Raw genomic sequence first — 21,223 nt, 5'->3', positions numbered from 1 at the left:
GAAGTCCAAGCCTTGTCATGTAGGGGACTATGCTTTTCACGTAACAGGGGCATTTGAAATTTATAGCAACTTCCCCTTTCCGTGTGTTTGATTCAATGATACCAATACTTCCCCCAGGTAGGCATAAATAAAATGACCATCCCGTCTAAGATAATGATTTGTGGCACATCACAGCAACACAGTCACACCATCAATGTCTTTAATAAATACCATCACAGATTATCGAATATCTCACAGGCAAATGGAGCACAGCCTTAGACACTGTAATCCTGAGATTCCCTTGACAGGTTTGAGAAAATAAATAAATTAATTGTGGAGATTCACTCATGAAGATTTTATTTAAGCTATAGATACAGACCATTGTTAATTGCTGTTTTGATTAATCTGGCAAGAAGAATGAACGACTCAGGTTGGAAATGAGAAGTCTGTGGTGGGAGGGGCTCTGACTGCAGGATGAGGGGAGGGGTTTCTGCGAGGGGAGGGGACATGAAGAGCTGGGGACATGGAGAGCTGGGGAGTGGGCGGTGGAAGATGAGGGCCTCAAAAGGTACCTATCTGGCTGGCATAACATTTCTTTAATCGTCATCCTAAAAAAAAAAATCTTTATTTTTTTTCATCCTCAACTGATGCATAGAATTTCTTACCTTCAGTCCTCAGCTAAAGCTGCTTGAAAAAAAGATCGACATGCAAACATATACACAGTTCACAAGGCTATCCCCAGCTTCCCATGCAGTGTTCACACATTTAGTATTTATTTATTTTTATTTTTAATTGCAATTAAAATACAAAGGCAAGATTGTACTCCCAACATACAACTCCCAACCTTCTTAAACTAGGCCCTTCCTGCCACGAATTGTAAAAATATAAGTGATTGCCTTACCTCGGGCTCTTCGCTAAGGAGAAAATTATTTTATATATATAGATATATATTTAAATCCAGCCACGCCCACTCCCTTGAAACTAACCCTGTGTGTTTTGAATGTGGCCTTGCCAGCAGGGCTAAGGTACCCCCCCCAAACCTTCCTCCTGCTCTACTCCCCCCCCCCCACAGGTGGATCCAGTATGTGTGTGCATGTGCACAGAATACAAAATACACATGTTTTGAACAACCCCAAAGCCCTGAGTGTCTGGTTTTTCAACCGTTAAGGCGGGAGGGTTTGACATACGTATTGAGAAGTGAGGATATGCTTAGCGCAAAGGGGAAAAGAGAGAGAGAGACATACCGGGAAAAGGTTATGGAGGCCCGCGGCGGCAGGCCCCACTCCCCCCAGTCATCGGCCCAGCAGATTACCCAGGATGCCACGCCACCGTTGCCTGCGCGTTTTCCCTCTGCTCGCTGCAGAGAGTCTGCACACAGGTTATTACAGAGTGTACCAGCACGGAAAGTTTTGGCCGCGCCATGGCGCAAATCACAAGGTAACCTATTTTAGAGTACAAATATAAAATCGGCGGGTACGTTGAAAGTGCCTGGGATGGATACTGGGACACACTGAGCATGTCATGCACAGGCGAACACAGAAAATGGACACCAACACACACCAACAACAAGCTGTCTGAGTCGAAGCAGCCGTGCCAGGCGAGGCGGGGGCGCGCACCCGGATGGCCCTAGCCCACCGCGGTCACGAACAATCGAGCCGGGGGAGCCCCGAAGGGCCCACCCCAGCAGTTCTGGGCTCACCTCACGCCCCCGCCTGTCCAGCCTACGATCGCTGGCGCTGGCGCTGGCCTCCGGCCGGTAACGACCCTCAGTGTCGCTCGGCACCACTTTTCTCCCTGGAGGGCATATAGTTCGGCCACCCGAACTCTCCAAAAGGCCCCTCTCCCACCCCAGGGCAGAGTTGGGGGTCCCTCCCTGGAACTTCTAACAGGGTTTCCGGACCCCCTCCTCCCGCGGGCAAGGCCCAAGCCCCACCGGAAGGCCCTGCCACCCCCTCCCCGGGCGGCCCGGGCGGCCCTACTGCCCAGGGGCAGAAGCTGCCGCATTACCTAGAAGCAGCAGGCGGTGTGTACACATGTAGTCCATCTTCTCCTCCTCCAGTTGCTTGTCGATGAGCTTGCTGCGTTTCTTATCTGCGCGCTTCTGCTCTCGCATCTCAATGGCTTCTTTGCGCATCTGTTTGCGCCTCTCCTCCATAGGATCCTTGGCCTTCCCGGGGCTGAGGGATCGTGATCGGGTACACTCGGATAGACCGAAGCAGCTTCCGAAGGCTCGGGTGAAGAAGTTGCGGACTGGGTTGCTCCCGACCGTGTGGCTCCGGGGCAGGCCAGGGCGGCGGTTTCGCCGCAGAAGCCACTGGAAGCAGCCGGTGGCCCCTTCTTCCGACTCATCACTGGAGGACTCGATCTCGCAGATGCCAGACGATGCCTCGTACCTGCAGCAGCTTCGGCCCCGCTCGTACTTGTCAGGCCAGGCAGTCGGCCGCGGAGGAGGCCGCGGAGTAGGCGGGTCAGCAACCTGGATCTCGGGGCTGGGGGGTCTAAGATGGGCCCTGCTGGGGGCGGCAGAGGCTGACCGGCCAGCAGCGACTGCGCGGGCAGCAGAGGCTGCCCGGGCGGCAGCTGCTGCGCGGGCAGGAAGGGATGCCCGAGCGGCGGGAGTAGCTGAGAGTGACCTGGCTCCCCAGACCAGTGGACCTGCATAGGCTGCCCTAGCGGCAGCTGCCCTAGCAGAGGCTGACATTGCTGGGGCGCCAGGGACTGCTCCAGCGGCCGGATGGGCTCTAGCAGAGGGGACTGCCCGGGTAGTGGGCTCCTTGGGGGTGATAGGGGCTGCCCGGGCGGCAGGCTCCGCCAGGGTGGCAGAGACTGCCGCGGCTGCGGGCTCCACCTGGGTGACAGGGGCTGCCCCGGAGGCAGACTCGGCCGTGGTGGCAGGGACTGCCTCGGAGGCTGGCTCGGCGGCTGGATCTCTGCTGCCTTCAGACTCGGACTCGGCAGGAGTGGCTGGGGCGACTGGGGCTGCCCCTCCGTCAGGATCGGCGCGGACAGCTGGGGCTTCTTCGAGTTCTTCAGGATCCGACTGGAGATCTGAAGGCGTTCCTGGGGCTGTCCCGTCTTCTCCGGCATCGCTCTGGCTATCTGTGAGCATCGCGGAATCCGTAGGAGCTCCAGCATCAGATCCGGTAGAGACGGCTTGGGCAGCAGGGGCTGGCTTGGCATCCATTGCTTCAGGCTGGGTGGAAGATCCGTCCCCTCTCTCCGGAGAGGGGACTTTTCCTTCCACCGCAGTGGCGGTGGTAGGGCTTCCTTCCATCTCGGCTGCTTCTCGCTCAACTGGGGGTCTCTCTGCGCACTCGCTCTTATCTGGGGCTCCCGAGACTTCGATGGGCGGGCCATCACTTGCGATTGGGGGGCTGTCCATATTGACAGCGGTGTCGTCGTCGACCCCAATGGAGGCTCTGCCAATCTCAAGCAGGGGTCTGGTGATCTCCATCGGGGGGCTGTCGCATGCGAAGTTAGGAGGAGATCTGACAGCCTCGCGGAATGGTCTGTCAATGGCGCCTCGGACCCAGAGGGGAGGCGCGTTCTCGGCGGGAGCGAGGCAGAGCGCACTCGGGACCGCGACTGTCGGGAACTCGCCGCCAATGCCGATTTGTGGGATGACTCGCGGGAGTCCTGGGGGTGGGCTATCGCCCCCGAATTCTTCTCCACCGACCTGAAATGGCACAGATTCTTCAGGGGGAGGGCTGTAGTCTTCTCGGAAGCCAGCGTTTTCAAATCTGATGTTCCCGGGCTCCGCGGGAAGAGCTCTGGGGACCAATGCTTCCGGACCTCCTGGCGCAAGGTCTGGGACTTGCAAGGGAGGCTGGCTATGGTCTCCCTGGGCAGGCTCGTTGAACTCAAATGGCATAGCTTCTTCTGGTGGGGGGGTATAGGCTCCCAGGCCTGGGCTCGCGCCAGTGGGGGTCCCGGGCTCCAAAATCGCTGGGTTGAAGGCTTGGAGGCCTGATGGGGTCCCAGATGGTCCTGGCTGCTCCAGGGTGGGCCAGAAATCTCCCAGGCTGGGCTGTTGTGTCTCGAATGGCATGGCTTCCTCCGGAGGTGGGCTGTAGTCTCCACCCACTCGGACTTCCTCGAAGGCCTGGCAGGGGCTTTGGATGTCAGATTTGGAGTCTTCTGGGGGTCCACTGATCTCACTGCCAGTCTCGTCGGGGACGGGCTCATTGTTAGACGGTTCGGAGTCCGGTTCGGTCGCCATTTCTTCGGCTGGGCCAGCCCCAGCACCGGGGGCAGCTGCCCCTGGGGCTTCCAAAGGTTCTTGCTCGGGCTGCTCCCCGACTTCAGGGGGGATATCGTGTTGTCCTGACATATTATTGCCGTGGAGGCAGTTGAACATGCCCATAACACGGTGGCGACTTTTCAAAATAAATTTGGGGCCCCGTAAGACGGAGCACCCAGCCAAACTAGGGTGAAAAAAAATTTTTTTTTAAAAAATTCAAATTTTTGTTGGAAAGTTCTCCAGCCTCAGTTTCCAAACTTTGTAAGGATAGATAATCAGGGGCTAGAACCCAGGACCATGGCTGAAGTGAGTCATCTCTTGCTGGTGAAGTCTGTCACCTTCCTAGTTACACTTACCCCTTCGGGCTGTGGTCGGCCAACAACTTTAGGAACTTTTCTGTTCTCTCTTCGTACTTTGCTGTACTTTAGCTCCGCCTTCTTGGCATTTAAGAGCGTGCCGATTCGTCTCGAAAATCGTAAATAGAACTCTTTCTCTGCCGCCAGAGGACGCAGGTCTCAGTGCTGAGCCGGCTCCGGGAGCTGGCTCCCGGTGCCGGCTGCTCCCGACTTTGGGTAAGGGGGCTGATGAGCGGAGGCCTTGTAGGGACGTTCGGCTCCGTCCTCTCCTCTCCCGGACTGATTCCGAGTCTCTCTAGCTCGCTTTTTCCCTGGCCAGAGAGCGAGCGAGCTCTCTTGCGTTGCTGGGACACGTGACGCAAGACGTGGGCATTGGTCTGTTAGAGTACAGACGCTGAAAGCCTCCCTCCCCATCTGATTCTTCTCGAGGGGAGGAGGGACTGCAGGAGGGCTTTATCACCCCAGATTACCCCAGTATGCGGTAAATTCCTTATCTAAGGACCCCACACTCAGGCAATTACCCATACTCATCTCCAAGTCAGGAAATGGAGGCTTTAGGATACAAGGAAAGGGGTAGAGGCACACACACACACAAATGCGACAGGTGGTCGTGAGCCCACCGGAAGGGTAGAGACAGGGTGAGGAAGTGCCGAATGTAAACACGCAATTTGTTTCGTAAATGCTCTAGGGTACTTTTCTTTATTTCTTTTTTTTCCTTTTTTTTTCTTTTTTTAATGTTTATGTTTGCTGTTTGTTGGGGATGGCTCCAGCAAATCCCTTCAATGTCCCCCATCCCCATTACACCTCGGAGCTCTCAACAGTGGTATAGTGTGTTGTAGTCAGGGCTTGCTCTGTTTATATGGACGGTGATGCAGTAGAAATAAAGGTCTCAGCAGTGCACTGCAGAAAATCAAGCAAAGCCCCCTTAGGAGTTATTCATGTTTGCCGCTTTCGTGCAAATAGGGGAGGGGGCTTAAGGCTTACCGGAAGACCCCCCACCTAGCTCAGGTCTTGTACTTCTGTCTTCTGGGTAAAGGCAAAAGGAGATTTGGGGTGTAGTTGATGGCCCATTTAGGGTGGTCTCGCAGACTAGAAAACCTGAAATGCACTTAACCCACCGACCAACCGTGCCATGGTGGCAACAGCTGCCGAGACTCGCATCTTCCAGCCACCAGCGCCAGCTGCGGATTCCGTGTTCATTTCCTCTCTCAAGCCCTTCTCCAGCCCCCTTTTATCCCCTCCTCCTTCTGTTGTGAGCACCATAGAGCATTTGCTATACGTTGAACTGCAACAGTCCACCCAGGCGAAATTAAGCGCGGTCACAAAGCCTGCGGCTGCGCGCCCCTTGCGGTGCCGGGGTGGGCTCAGAGCTGCAGGAGTTTATACAGTCACATTGCCCGGTGGGCTCAGCGAATAATCATAAAATGCTTTAGGTCTGGGATCTGCAGATTATTCCTGGGCAGGGTTTTTTTGTTAATTGTTTGCCTTTGGGGTTCTGTTTTTTTTTGTTTTGCCGCGCGCCCGCGGCACGCGCACACCGCGGACATTTTGCCAGTAGGTAATGGCGATGGCGCGAGGCATTGTCTTTTGTTGCAATACAGCTAGGCAGTGGGCAGGTCTGGCCTGCAGGACCCTGAGAAAAGAGAGTATGAAGTGGTACATAAAGCAGGCTGCGGCAATTATGCACCATGCAGATGGGTATATTGCAAGATGCATGCTGTGTGCCGCGGCAGATTTAATTCTCTGAAGTCTAACATGTCCCTCTTCTCACTACAGGCTCGGCACACTACAGCCCCTTGCCTACAGCGTCCACGTGGTCACCCTGAGTAGAAGAAAGCAGACAAAGTGAACCCCCAGAGAATGCCTGCGACCTGCCGAAGGCGTGTCACCTCAACTCTACGGCTGAACACACTGCATGCCGGACACTTTGAACTTTGGTCCAAAGTTTGGCCAACTACCCTCCCCCACATATACACACACACACACTCAAAATGGCGAAACGGTTTGAACATACACCGAATAGGCCAACTGGGTCTCAACCACTAGCCCACTCCCCTCCGACCCCAGCGACAGGTCAGCTATTGGGCTGGGGTCACGCCAATCAAGGATGCCTGGCGAATGAGCAGGGGGCTTCGGACCGGAAACCGGATATGGGTGGGAGGTCCAATAGGGGGCGCCGCGTTGGAACGCCCAAAGAGGTTGTGCTTGCTGGGTTGGTTGGAAGCGGTTGGCGGGCGGGCGTATGGCGGCCAGGCCTAGAAGGCCACGGTCGCCGTGAGTGCCTTGGGGGCCAAGCTTTTTGATGCCCTAAATCGCCAAGGCAAGGTGGGAAGGTCAGGGACCCCCATGGACCATCCCTTGGGCTCATGATGGCGGTAGGCTAACTCACTACACAGAGAGGGCTATCGCCGAGGCACCGCGGAGAGAGGCTTTTCCAGGGCCTGGAGGTGGTGGGCCAGGCCTATGGAGAAAGAGAGCTTACTGCTCCGATGCAGACGAGCAGTACAAGATGGACAGATTTCATTTCCCAGAGATGCTGAACCCTGCACAAGGTGAAAGGTCAGTAGACGCTGAGGTTGGCGACCCAAGGAGACCGCCACGCGGGTCTTGTGGGCTCTCCAGGCCTCTCACACCCATCCCTAAAGCACCATTCATCCAAAAGGAAAAAAAAATGGTTTCAGGTTCTCTTTGTTCAGACATTCTTATGATCTGTGAGAATCCTTTGTTCCACATTCTTTCTTATATCGTGCTTCTCTGACAGGGAGAAACCTCCAGAGCATGCCAGTCTCCTTGTGAAAGAGCAGAACGGCATGAAAATGGAAAGAGAAGGCCTCCAATAGGAGGGGTTGCAAAGACCAGATGGAGAAAATGGCGCCTGGAATGGGTCTCCATAGCAAGATGTCTTGACTGAATAGAAGGGGCGGGGCAGAGCGGGCACACCTTCACCTATCTGGAACAAAGGGTCCAATGTAAGGAAGTGTGGGGTCTGGTTACATAAATGATCGGACGGACACCTTTGCTCCTGTAGGAGCAGTGGGAAAGAAGGGAGAAAATGGATGTGCTTTCTGAGGCGTCCATGCAGCATCCGGGCTCTTTGGGCAGGAAGTGGAGAGGAGGAAATGGGGTAGATGGTGAAAGGTGTGTGTTTCTCCCTCCTTCTCAGATCAGGATTTGAATCAAGCTTTTAGAAAGGACAGAACCAACATGGAGGGTGGTTCCGATAAAGGGAACAAAGGAAGGGCTGTGCACAAAGAAGCTGCAGCCGCGGAAGCCCTGAGAGAAGAGAGACCCAGACACAGTGGATAAAAGAGACTTAAGGGTTCCAGAGGCTTCCTGGAAGCACTCGTATTAGACAAGTCACAAAAGACGGAGGAATCAAAGACTACCACCTGGGTTTTGGACACTGGGAATTACATAGAGTCGGGGAGGGGCTGGTGCTGAGGTAGAGGCTTTTTTTTTTTTTTTTTTAATTTTAGACATGGCAGAATTGAAAGGAAGATGGACGATTTGATATACATATATGTATATATATACATATATATATATACACACACACAATATACAATATATATTTACTATATATATATATGTATGTGTATATGTATATATATGTGTGTGTGTGTATATATATATATACATATATATATATACATATATATATATATATATATATATATACACACACACACACATATACACATACACTTACAATAAATTCCTGGGAAGGAAAGGTCTGAAGTTTAGGAGAAGGGTACAAGGCAAAAATTCAAATTGTCCATCAGCCTTACTAAGGTTTGAGATAAATGAACCAGATAAAATTTCTCCAGTGGAGGGATACAGCCAAGGAGAGGCCAGAAGGAGAGAGAGAGAGCAGGGCAGGCTCCAGAGGCTGAAGTGGGAGCAGCCCTTGTGTGTGCATCATGGCTTCTTAGCCTCGCACTGGGGACTTGGGGCAGGTAATAGGTAATGTTTTGTTATGGTGACTGTCCTGTGTGAGGCAGGATATTATATGGCTTCTCTAGTCTAAACCTACCAGGTGCCAATGACATCCCCTTAGTATGAATAATATCAATGTCCTCAGAGTTTGTACAGATGGCCTCTGATACAGAGTTGCCCCTGGCTGGAAAAGCTGAGAAAGTCTTTACATTGACTTTAAAAATAAAAAATAATTTTTTTTTAAAAAGGCACTTTAATTTAAAGGTAAATTCATACTGGGAAAAACAGAGCTCGGGATTTAATCCTGATTATGCCCTGCCCTGTGCTCTCAATTTCCTATGGTGGCATAGACCTAAGTACAAAGGCTCTGCTGTACACAAGCAGCAAGTTCAAGAGGGCCTGTAGCAGAAGGTAACTGTATGGCCTGGCCAAAGGACTTGGGGAGTCCAGAATGGTTAAGAGATGGAGGTGATGAGTGGACAAGTTGGCTTGGAGTCACCTTACTGGGTTTCACTGTCTGGTGCCTGTTGATGTTGGTGATCTGGCTGCCTCGATACATGTCTGACACAATTGGTGAGTGCCTGGCCTGGGGCCTTACCCTACTAGGAGTGAGGTTTCTAATGGTCCCACATTACAACTCTACACTAGGAAAGGATCTTTTCCCTCCCCTCTTAGTTGTGTGTGTGTGTGCTCGGGTGAGTGTATGCGCGCACGCGTGCATTCACGCGTAGGTCAGAAGACAACTTGTTGGGGCTAATTCTGGTGTCGTGTAGGTTCCATGAATCAGGCGCCTTTGTTTGCCCATCTCCTCAGCTCCCTGGCAAAAGATATGTCATCCCTAGTCCAGCTGACTCTGTAATGGTTGTGATGGGGGGAGGTAAATGCTGAGAGATGTGAGTAAAACAAAGCCACCGGCGAGTCACAAAAGCTGTGGGTGGGAAAGGAGTGGGTGCAGAGGAAGGCTTACTAGGTGGGAAAGGCAGAAGCTAAGCCTGGGGGCCTCGACCATCCACACAGTGTATGCTAGAGTGACAGGCTATGAGAGAGATGGTGTGTCAGGTGGAGAGGAGGCTCTTTCCGTATTAGAAAGGACTGGTAAGGAGTGCCCCTGTTTCCATTGGGCTCTGCTTCTCTGAGGAAAGGCAGCTTGCTCAGTGCAGTTGGCCCAGACGCTCAAGTCAGAAATAATCAGGTGACCTTTTGAAAGTCACACCAACCATAAAGAAGCTGACTCTCCCTCGGCTTCAGCTTCCTTACCTAAAAAGGCGTGGTCCCACTTTTCTGTGGTGCCCTGGGCTGGGTGCTTGTTTACAACAACAGTTGTATTTATATTTACATTTTAGGGCTTTATGTGTATATATAATATTTCCCCCTTTGGGGTTTTTGTTTTCTGCTAAAAGCCCAAGGCCCATCCAGATACCCCAAGTAACTGCTTCTTAACGTCTTTGATTTATCCCTGTGGCCGCAAAAGAGAAAGCCAAGTAGGAAAGGTCCCTTGGGTAGAAGGGAGGGTGGAGTGAGCAAGATGGTGGGGGGGGGGGGATGCAGAAGCCAGGAATAGCAAGACCATTGGCAGTAAGGTTTCTTTTGGTTTATGGCTTTGGGGAAGGGGCAGCCTTATAAGGAGCCTTCTCTGCCTATAGTACATATGTGTCCCATTAATTTTCAGGCAAAGGAACCAGATGCAGAAAAAGAGAAGATAGAAAAAGAATTCAGGCAAACACTAAGTCGCTCAGCCTCCCAATGACAAAGGTTTTCTGAGTGTTTCCCTGAGTAGCAATAAGACTTTGAAGCTGTTCAATTAATTACTGTTCAATTAAGACTGCTGCAGCCCTCCCCCCACCTCCCTGCCATCATCTCTGCAAGCCTTGGCCGGTGGAGGCAGCAGCTCTGCAGAAGGGGCTGTGTGGCTGGCCTGTTTGAGACAAATGCTAATTAAAGGGAAGATGTCTCTAGCAGATAGGGCAAGATACTGGACTAGGGACTGATGTGGGGCTCATGTTAGGGGGATGAAATGATATTTATGAATACAGCTGGTCAACTCTGGATGAAAAGCCACGATAAAGGGCAGGCCCCTCCCTCAGGCTTATTAGCAGTGGCTTGATATCAATGGCTTTCTTTGTGGAAGAGCCACCAAATTGTGCCTTAGCTTGCCATGCTCCTGCCACCTGTGCCTGCACAAGGTGTCCACATGAACAGCTGAGAATGCAGCTGAATCCACGAGGGAGAAGTGCCTGTTGCAGATGAGAGAAACAATCAGGGGAGGTGTCTGCCGGAGGGGCGGGCTGGGGTGGAAGGAGTGGGGGCTGGGATCCCAGAAGGCGGTTAGATTTAATAGAAAGGCTATGTAAGATTTCTGTAACTCATGGTGGGAATTGTAGGCACCCAGGGGCTTCGGGGCCTGAATATTATTTGAATTTGAGGGGATTGTGTTGTTCACCTTTTCAGGCAACCTCAATCATCCAAAGCAAATTTTCCTAATGAAGTCTAATTGAAACAGACACATAAGCCAGGAGAATCAGCCGGGTATTGCCTGCGGGAGGGAGAAGCCTGTGGACTCTAGGCCCACATTCCTGCATTCCTGTGCCATAGGAATGGGAGCCTCAGAGGCTGGTCTTCTTGAGTCAAAACCCAATGCTTTAAAAACCATTAAGTAAGGTTAGTAGCTCTTAAGTCTTTTTGGTTAATGAATTTGAGGTATCCTTATGAGAACTCCATTCTGTAGAGCTGAAGTTGAAATTCCCCAGCTAGGTCTATAAGACTGGGATGGTGACCTCAAGGGTGACTGATCTGAAATTCTCCTCTAGTGTCCATCTTTGGCTATTAAAAATACTCTTCCTCACCCTGAGGTGTCGATGCTCCTTGTTGCACCTGGTCCCATCCTCCCTCTTCAGCCTGCCATAGTTGGTGTGTCCTCAATGGTTTGATTCCCTATCTCTTCAAAGTGCTTTTGTGCACCCATGAAATGTGTTGGCTGTGTGCTCCTTCCCGGGCCTCCATAGCATGTTCTTTTACTCCCTGGGTCCCCACAACCCTTTTTGCTCCCCTCACCTTGGGGCAGCCACATCCCCTTGCTAGTGTGTAACATGTTTACCCTAAAATAGGCTCATAGGAAAAAACATAGGAATGTGCACATTTGAGCTCCCCTGGGGCCTCCCGCCTCTGTGGCTGAGCACTATCAATAAGTGATGTTGCTCTGCACTGCAGACACCTGCACTCAGGGGATCCAAGTCACTAGGCTATGTCTGTCCTCTGGTCCTCACCATGCCAGCTGTTCTGCTTCATGGCTGGGCTGGGGCTCCCTATCTAGGAGACTTGGAGAAAACAAACACTAGTAAAATTAGACCAAATTTTTAAATGCCCCAAAGGGGTTAAAACATGAAATAAATAAATGGTCAATAAAAAGTCAATTTGCAGAGCCGATTATTGGGAGAAGTGTTTGCTTTGTTTGCCTCAGCAGTGGAGCCAAATTTGGCTGTGTGTTTGTGTCTGGGGGTGAGTGTGTGGTGTATGTCTGCTGTGCATATGAGTGTGGGTGTGTATGAGTGTGGTGTGCTTGCTTGTGTGTGTCTGGTGTGTGTGTGTGTGTATGTATGTATACATACATATGGGGGAGTGAGTGTGGGTGTGTTTGTGTGTGTATGAGTATGGTGTGCTTGTGTGAGTGGCTGTGTTTATGTGTATGAGTGGGTACATTTGTATATGAGTGTCTGGTGTGTGTATAATTGTGGGTGTGCTTGTGTGTATGAGTGTGTGTGTATGAGTATGTCTGGTGTGCTTGTGAGTGTGTGTGGTGTATGACTGTGATGTTTGTGTGTGTGTGTGTGTGGATGAGTGTGTGCTTGTGTGTGAGCATGAGTGTCTGTCGTGTGTTTGTGGATGAGTAGGTGCATGTGTCGGGTATGTGTGTGGATGAGTGTGTGCTTGTGTGTGAGCATGAGTGTCTGTCGTGTTTGTGGATGAGTAGGTGCATGTGTCGGGTATGTGTGTGGATGAGTGTGGTGTTTGTGCATGTGAGAGGTATCTGGGGTATGAGTATTGAGTGTCTGGTGTGTTTGTATGAGTACGTGCATGTGTTTGATACGTGTGTGCATGTTTGTGGTGTGTGTGAGAGTGAGCTTAGCTATTACCAGGCCTTGCAGCATATAAAAAGATGTGAGTACTAAAACTGGAGACAGGAACCACTGGCTGGATATGGCTGGAAAAAAAGCCCCTGGGAGGGAATGATAATGGACAGGAGGTGAAACACTTCCCCGTTTATCCCAACTATCTAGAGCCTCTAAGCCATTACTTAACCTGTACTGTCAGCTTGCTGTCTCCCATATTTCGTAGCTAGCATCCCTAATGGGCTTGTACCAACTGGGTTCTGGAAGGTTCATTCTAGACACTAACCACAGGGGGAGAATTCGGGAACAGCACAACATAGCATTGATAGGTGCTCTTAGGAGTGCTCGCTCACACTCCCCAACCCCGCCCCCAGGACTGGACGCAGTGAGTCTTGACAACACAAACACACTTCTTCACAGTTAGTGCTTTTTATTTAGTCAAACATTTGAGATTTGGGAACGTCGCTGGAGCTAGAGGTGCGGCTCTGCCCTTCTGACACCAGAGAGAGAACGATTTTGTTCTGCTAGCACACTTTAAGAAGAAACTGAGGCAGAGGGGTGTGAGGGAAGACCGGAGGCAGTCAGCAAGGTGGGAAAGAGGCACCCTGGGCTCACCCAGTATCTTATGCCTTTTGTCTCAGTCTGCTGGTTTCTCATTCTGTCTGGGTTTGGGAGTTAGGTTAATTAGTGGCCAAACCCCACAACAGGACATTCCTTCCCTCATGTGGAGCACGGGATCAAAGGTATGGCCTGAGTTTCTCATCTTGTTACTAAGTGGGACTTCAGAGGAAGCAGTATTTGAGCTAACAAGGTGACATCACTGGTCTCTGGCCCTGAACAATTGATTATCATGACTTGCTTTTGTTGCTTTTGTGATGGGCTGCTGTCCTGCTTGCCCCCACACCGTTGTCTCTGCTCAGTTTCCTCATCCTCTTTTCTTTTGACATGACAAAAGGAGAAATTAAGTAAATCCATTAAAAAAAAAAAACTTTATTCTTACCAGTTCTGATGTTTCAAGTTTCTCGTTAAGGGGACACAGCTGCTAAAATGTAGGCTAAAGAGTCAAAGGTTGTAAGCAATCCCAGAGGATAAAAGGCTTCAGGCACATAAAAAAGCAAACAAAAAAACACACTTACAAATCAATCCTAGAGTTTACACCTCCCATCTCATTCTCCAATTCTCACAAATAAAATTAAAAGTTTTACTGATAAACTAAACAGTACTTACATCTGGCATTTGCCACCACACGGTATTTGAACATTGCCACATAATTTTAAAAAAGAAAATCACTTAAAAGACACTCAATAATCGCACCCTTCCACCACAGAAGGAAGTTTTCCCATTAAGCAAACGATTAATGCAGCTAAAGATCCAAAAGCTCTTGGAAGGCAGTTTAACTAGCTTTGTCACCGACCCCCACTTGTCCCACGTGCATCTCCCTCAGCCAGTCTACCTACGGAGGGAAAGGGCTTGCCAGTCCATTCAAATGCTAACCCCGCTTTAACAGGGTGAGACAAAGGGCTAGTTAGGGATGTTTGAGGACCTGCTAGAAAAGCCCTGGAAAAGTAAAATCCTGAGCCTAGTGAGCGAATGAACTATTTCACAGAAAATGGCCTTGGGATGGGTGTTTTATCAAAACCTCTTGTGTGGGTGGTGGGGCTCTCCCAAGGGTGGTGTGCTCCTATATAGCCCGCCGAGGTTTTTTTACCTGGAGTCAGGATGGCGCTAGGGAGGGGGAGGTGCTGAGAGGGAGGGGAGGGTTGTGCGGGCCGGTAGCAGGCTGGACTAAAGCGTCTGCTGTGACTCAGGTAGACAGTGCAAGGTTACTAATAGAAAGCAAAATGCGCGTTCCTGTTTGAATACCCCGGGTATGAGCCTCTCTTACACTGCTCACTTGGGCTTCTTTTGTAGCTATTGTTGTGTTGTTTTTAAATTTGGTTTGTTGGCGGGGGGAGAGGGTGTTTGTTTTTGTTTTTTCCCGGAAACGGGGTTTCTCTGTGCAGTCCTGGCAGTTCGGGAACTTGCTCTGTAGAGCAGGCTGGCCTAGAACTCACAGAGATCCACCTGCCTCCCCATCCCCACCCGACCCCCGCTGAGATTAGAGGTTTGCACCACCTTGCCAGGCTCTAGGCTTCTATAAGAACAGCGTGAGGTGGTGGTTATAGAAACTGGAGACACTTTTAAATTTTTATTTATCCCAGCAACAAGGCAGCATCCTAATTTTTAGCTAATGAAAAAAAAATCTAACTGCTGAAAAAAAAGTGCGGCTTCTCCACCTGTTAACTAGAAACCTGTTGCTTGGTAAACTCAGGCTACATTACAAGACATAAAGGTACCTAACGTCAAGAAAACGTCACGTCATCTTTTTCGTTGCCGAGCATTTTAACTTAGGAAAAATAATGTCTCACTTAGGCAATTTCACGCTTTCAACCCAAAAGCCCCCGCCTCCTTTCCGCAAGCTACCGGCTCATTCTCTACCCACTGCTAACAAACTGCTTCCTGCTGTTGACCAAAGTCGCAATTAGCCGCAGTGCGCACAGCCCACCCTCACTTAAATTCTGGGGGCTGCGACGCCATCCCAGGAAAGAGGGTAGGTCCTGGAAGGAGACTACGTAATGTGTTCCTTCTAGCACCATTCTCCTCTTAGGAGCTCAGGAGCCCAGCCGGCTTTGATTTCAAGCTTTGAAACTGCGTTTCTTAACCAGATTTCCCAAATCATCCCATCAAAATATCTCAAGCCGCCGCAAGACCAGCCGCGCACACTTAAAAAAAAAAAAAAAGTTTCTAAATGGGTGAGATACAGTAGGTGCGTTTTACTTAAGATCAGCCTTTCCGCCCAAGGCTGGAGGGGAAAGCATTCTAAGGTGCGTTACGTGCTTGGTGCTGGGGCAGATCACCGGTGGGTGATCTCCCCTCCCCCACAGGTTACAGGTTCCAAAAACAGCCCCACCCGAGCTGAAGATGGCCAAAATGGCTGTAGCGCATCCTCCCTGCCACCTCTCAGTCCAAAGCGCAGGATCCGACATCTTCCCAGCTTAGGAAGTGCCACGATCTTTGGGTACACCTTTGAAGGTGTCAGAGTGATAGCCACGACCTCCGTACTCAGCCTGTGCCTTGACCCGCTTTACCTTTCCTCCCAAGACCACTTCTTATTGCTCTCATTCCTTCTCTCCTGCCTCTATGGCCTAGGCGCACAGTCCCGGACCTCTCCGGACAAGTCGGATCTGCCTAACCAGCTGCGCGATACCCCGATGTGATCCTAGCTGTCTGCCAACCCAGGTAGCCCAGAAGGGCACCCGTAAAGAACCCTATACCACCACTGAGTGTCCTCCAAGCACTATCCACTATCAAGAAACTCCTTTCTGCGCGGGAAGGTTGGCTTTAGGACGCACGGGAGAGGTGCGCGCGCCCCTTTTCACGATCTCAGGCCTCCTCGAACCTCCAGAGGTGAGCGGTATTAACCAAGACTACTTGCACGGCGTGGGGGGAGGCACTGGCTCCAGGGTCCCGCGGCCCCAAATTGGCCATGCCGGTACCCGATTTCCAGGCTCCGCGCCGGCTGAATGCCACGTGCGATTTAGGCTCCAGAGTTGTCACCCAATCCCAAACGCAGTTACTTTCTGCGCATTGCAATACTGTAGCTATGGCGCAGCAGTCTCAGATCGCCAAAGTTGGTGCGTGCACCTCCATATCGAGCCCAGTGGGCTCTACCTAAAGCCAACTCCGTTGCTGAAGACTAACTTCTGTAGGAGGGGAGAGAACATAGAAAACAAGTGACTTACCTTTGCCGTTTATGTATGTAACTCCAAACCTGGGGCGCGCTGGGAATTCAGTGTGGCACACCGAATTCAATGTTGCGCACCGGGTATCAGCTCGGGGACCTCAGGTTGTCTCCAGCGAGGCGCCAGAAATGCCTCACCGTCCAACAAACCTTTGGCCTCCCAAGCGCCCCTGGGTGCCCTGGAGAGACTTGAAGAGCCCTCTCTCCTTTTCCGGGGTGCATTTCGGGCTGATTAATGGGCACCGCTCCCTTCCCACCTTGCCTCCCATCTGTCTCTTTCCTCCCACCCTACTGTCTCAGGGACCCCAGTTTGGTCAGGGCAACTAACCTTTATCCATGAAAACAAGGAGAATCTGGACGGAGTCACCCATTAGTGACGCCGGATGGGGATGGGCCCCTTTCTGGGAGGGGACTCCGGGGACTGGTCGCGACGGCGGGCTGGCCTCCTGGTCTTGCAGCGGCGGGGCTGCCTGTTTTCCTCCTTGCGCTCCTCTGGCTCCTCCTCGGGGTCCCGAGGATCCTGATCTAAGGGCCCTCGCTGGGGCTCCTCCCCCTCGCTTGCGCTCTCAGGCTCCTGAGTGGTGGGCTGCGCACGTCTCGGGGAGGCGTCGGCGCTCTGCAACTTCAGAGCGTGCAGACGCTGAGTGAGTGACTGGTTGAAGGTGGCACCCCGGGGGCCGCGCTCGTCCTCTGGCTCGGTCTCTGGCTCGGTTTCTGGCTCGGTCTCTGGCTCGGTCTCGATTTCGGTCTCGGATTCGATATCGGACTCAGGCTCGGTCTCAGAATCGGTCTCGGTCTCGTAGTCGTCCTGATCGTACTCTAGGCACTCGGGGCGGGCCAGCTCAGGCTCAACCTCCTCGTGCTCGTGATCAGACTCAGATTCAGAGGACTCAGGGAGTACCTGTGCGGCAGCTGCAGCGGCAGCGGAGCGGTGGTGGGCGTTAAGGAAGCTCCGGCGCTGGGCAGCACGCTGCTGGGCGCGGGCGTTGGAAGAGGCTAGGGCGCGGAGGAGAGCAATGGAGCAGGAGAGCCAGAGGAGAGCGGTGGCAGCCCGGCGGCCTATGGGCGGGCACAGGTCGTTGTAATTATGGCGAGCTCGGCGCCACTGCTGAGCCCGGGACCTGCGATCCATTCTCTTAGGTGCTCACCGAGAAGCCGACTCACCCTCTGGCTCTGCAGAGAGTGGCCCCACTGCGCAAGGACTGTTGGGGCCGAAAAGGATTAACCTTATGAGGAGAGAAGCTGGGGTCTGAAGACCCCAATCTCGCCTCGGGGCAAAAAGAAGGGATGTACCTACCTTCAAACCACTGCGAACTTTCTAAAGCTCCGCGCCTCAGCTTGTGGCTGTAAGTAAAAGAAAGGGATGGGTAAAGAAGAGAGAAGGAGTCTCCTCGAGGCTCCTCTCGCTAAGTCTCAGACTCTGAAGTCTAAGACTCCGAGAGGTGCCTCCACTGATCCTCTCGTCTGGGAGAGGATAGAGGAGACTGAGGAGAGATGGGGCAATGGGGCCCTATAAAGTTGCGCGGACTTCTGCCGGGCATGTGCAGTAGGGAGGTGTTTGGGGGCGGGAGTGCCTCCCCGCGAGCTGTGCGTTGGCGCATAGCTCATGGCGCAGACCCTAGTGGGCCGGCAGGTGGCAGGCGGGAACCTTGTTTGAGTAGATTTGGCCAAAGCATGGGGGGTGGGGGGCTGGATATCGAGGTCTAGCGAGCGAAGGGAGTAAGATAGCTACAGGTTAGCGGATTTTAGAAGCCAAGTATAGATTCCCACGGGGGGTTGTCCCCACTCCTCAACTTTTTCTCCATGAGCATAGCCACCAAACAATTGAAAACCAGAACGCAAAATTGTAAATATTCAGGGGAATGAGGATCCGTACGTGAATGAGTGTTAATGACCGAAGAGCGTGAATGCTTGAGGATCAGAGCCTCAAGTAAACACTAACCTTATCAAAGGTGGTTACTTTTGTCAGGGCTGTTAAAGTAACTGTAATTAATTAGAGCAGCCTCCAAGAAGGTATGAACCCCACTGGCAAACAACCCCGCCCCCCGCGGCTGTAGATGTAGGAATTTGCAAGCCGACAGTCAGCTCATGGTGAACACTGTTCCACTGAGGTGTGCTGGAAGACCATAGGAAGCTGAGAGTGAGTATCCACGAGAATGCCCTTCAACTGCTGCTCTCCGTGTGGGTTTTTAGGGTAGTCTTTGAGCCACGGACTCATGCATTTCAGCTGAGGGTTCAACCAACACACTTGAGTTCCCGGCACTCGCGGAGCTCTGTTCTAGGTGCTGAAGATAGCGAGGAACAGGAGCAGGTCTTGGATTAGAGAAAGGGGTCTTGAGGGGTTAATATATCTTAACCAGAGCATCAGCTCATTCTTCCAGCATCATTACTTCATCTAGCTCACGCTACATGAGAAAAACAGGTACGTCAGCAAGAGCATCATGGCTAGGGGGCGGCCAGAGACCACTGGATCCTGCTGTTGGACTCGGAAGAACAAGGTAAAACGACCTGCTTGTTCCAGAGCGCGCTTGGAAGAGCCGATGGACTCAGGTAGGTCCAGGAGGGGATGGAGCCCTGTGGGAAGTGGGTGTGGGGCTCGTTTATCTTGCCTTTTGCCTTGTTAAATATAGAGTACCTTAAAAAAAAAAAAGCATAACACTAGCAGAGTTGTGTTATAGGGATGCATGAAGTCTTGGCAGGGTGTTTTAGTTGTTGGGTTTTTGGTTTTGAGGTTTTTTTGATTTGTTTTTTACATGGAACACATGTCACACGGTGGGCTGTTTGGTTTTTTGTTTTTCCCTTGAGTCCATGTGAAGAGTCACAAGAGGTACTGCTGCCTCTCCAAGCTGCTCCCCCAGGGTTCCTTCCTGGAGGTGGAATTGTGAGTTATGTCTTGAAGCAGGTGCTGGTCCTAGGTCACTTACTTACCCTCACACACTTGCACCTCAGAGTCAGGCTCCCAGATGCAGTGTCACAGACTTAGGTCCTAGGTGCCCTGCATGGTTGGAGATTATAGAATCTCTCTGTCTTGACTGTTGGTGCTGCATCTTGTGGTCTAGGAGTTCATGTACAGCCTTAAATGCTGGTGAGATAGAGTGGGGTTGGATCAGCAGATCTCATGAACAAATGTGTGGCTGTAATCTAGATGTTCTGCTGACTCTTAGTGCATTGCTGTGACTCTTGAGCCCCTGTTTGGGGTTGAGATCTCAGATCCTTATCTCTGCCTTTCCACCCTGATGAATGGGGGTATCTGAGGGGTCCGACCGCTTCCATACACTTAACCTTATTTTTTTTTTTTTTCAGTTAAAACAGTTCTGCCAACATCATATGGAGCACAAAGACATTGGTCTAGCCAATTTTAGGGCACACAGAGAGAGGAAAACAGGACTGTGGGTGCTGGTAAATGCCCGTTTGATGGAAACTGATGCCAGCTGTCAGCAGTGAGGTGGATGATGGTTTTTAGTGTGTGTGGGAAAGTGCCTCATTTTTCAGGGGAAAGCTTTATGCCCGTGATAGAGATGGCAGCCCACATCCTATGCACTAGTACAGAAACACCAGGACTGCCCACATTATTAAAAACTATGCATTACATAATACATATCTTGGACCAGGGTTCTGCATTAGCACTGCTCTTTCTTGCAAGATGCGTTTGAATCAGCTATGGACAGTTAACAAAGCATACGCTTCCGAGCCCCGGTCATCTGTACAGTTACAAATTCATTTCAGCACGTGCTCAGCACGGACTCCAGGAGGAGCAGGGCTGCACCAAAAGACAGCTCCATCTTGCACTTAGTGCCGAGGTTGAGCAAATGGATCTGCACAGAAAATGCTCTTTAAAATGCATTATGTGCAGGACTTTAAAAAGTGCTTGCTGCAGAGTGAATTTCAAAAGGGGCCAAGTAGGTGATGAACGACCTCAGTTGTTACCAGCTGGGGTACAAGGGGTTCTCTGTGTTTGCAGGTAAATAAAGTGTGGTCATATATTACCTTTAGACTTTCAGGAAGGAGGCTTCTAGACCAGTTGGGCAGGAAGGCAGTTTCCAGTTGCTTACAGTATCATATAGAAGGGTTCTTATTTGGATGTATTGGGAAGAAGATTCTTTTGAGCTTAGAGGACTGTCCTGTGGAAATGGCTTCACTAGTTATTTGACATAGCTCCAGGGGGCAAAATGAGGGCCTAGATGGGTGCTGTGTACAGGTAGGCTTCAGCCCAAGGAGGAATATTCTAGCAAGTAGGACTCTGAAGGAGAATGGACTCGGCGTCGGCAGGAGCTATGCTAAGTCAAAGGACAGATGACTACATGTTAGATAGAGGTTTCCATGGAGCTTGTGAAACTGCTAGAGCTAAGACAAGGTTTGACCACGGCCCTCTGTAGTTGCTCCCCCAGGGCTGTAGGAGAGGGCTTGGGGTGGGGGTGGGGGTTTCAAGCCTCCCACTCTGCCTCAGTTTCGTTCTCACTCCTGGAGCCAAGGTGTCAGTCAGGGCCATCTATTCATTACATTGGCCTCTGGGCCTCCCCTCCTGGAGCTGTCTTGGAAATTACAAAATAAAATTGGCTATTTAGTGGTCATGAATTGAGTCACTTTTATGACCTAGCGCTGTTCCTAGCATTGTGGAGAGATGGAAGTCAATGAGGATGAGCAGCAGCTGCTGGCCAGCGACGTGGACCATGTGAGACCACAGGTAAAGTTCTTCCAGTTCGTCTGTTTGGCTTTTATTTTTCAAACTGAGAGGATTGCCCCTATTCTACCTGTTTGATGTGCAGAGCAACATACTGGGAACCAGTGTGTCACATGAGTCTGGGGGCTTGCAGGCTATCGTCAC

At 51.4% G+C, this 21,223-nt stretch overlaps 1 protein-coding gene and 1 non-coding gene across 15 annotated transcripts in view; one reads left to right on the top strand and one right to left on the bottom strand.

Annotated features, from left to right (window-relative positions):
- Positions 1-17,884, bottom strand: part of Gnas (GNAS (guanine nucleotide binding protein, alpha stimulating) complex locus) — a 62,425-nt gene extending 44,541 nt beyond the window's left edge. For 3 of the 14 annotated variants that reach the window (NM_010309.4, NM_201618.2, NM_001077507.2), the window contains exon 1: positions 1,987-4,345. In NM_010309.4, coding sequence (NP_034439.2) covers positions 1,987-4,342 — 2,356 coding nt within the window. In that variant the 5' untranslated portion in view covers positions 4,343-4,345. Of the gene's footprint in view, positions 1-644; positions 1,774-1,986; positions 5,270-12,456; positions 13,714-16,726; positions 17,601-17,695 lie in introns of those variants that run through there. The other 11 variants (NM_022000.3, NM_019690.3, XR_374414.4 and 8 more) reach the window with 10 other exon arrangements.
- On the top strand, positions 6,768-20,967 carry Gnasas1 (GNAS antisense RNA 1). The gene is made up of 5 exons (NR_002846.2): positions 6,768-7,134; positions 15,807-16,064; positions 17,539-17,744; positions 18,798-18,948; positions 19,702-20,967.
- The last annotated feature ends 256 nt before the right edge of the window (positions 20,968-21,223 follow it).

The sequence above is a fragment of the Mus musculus genome, chromosome 2, assembly GCF_000001635.26.
Source record: "Mus musculus strain C57BL/6J chromosome 2, GRCm38.p6 C57BL/6J".
Taxonomy (NCBI): Eukaryota; Metazoa; Chordata; class Mammalia; order Rodentia; family Muridae; genus Mus; species Mus musculus.
This window is presented reverse-complemented; position numbering and strand designations above follow the sequence as displayed.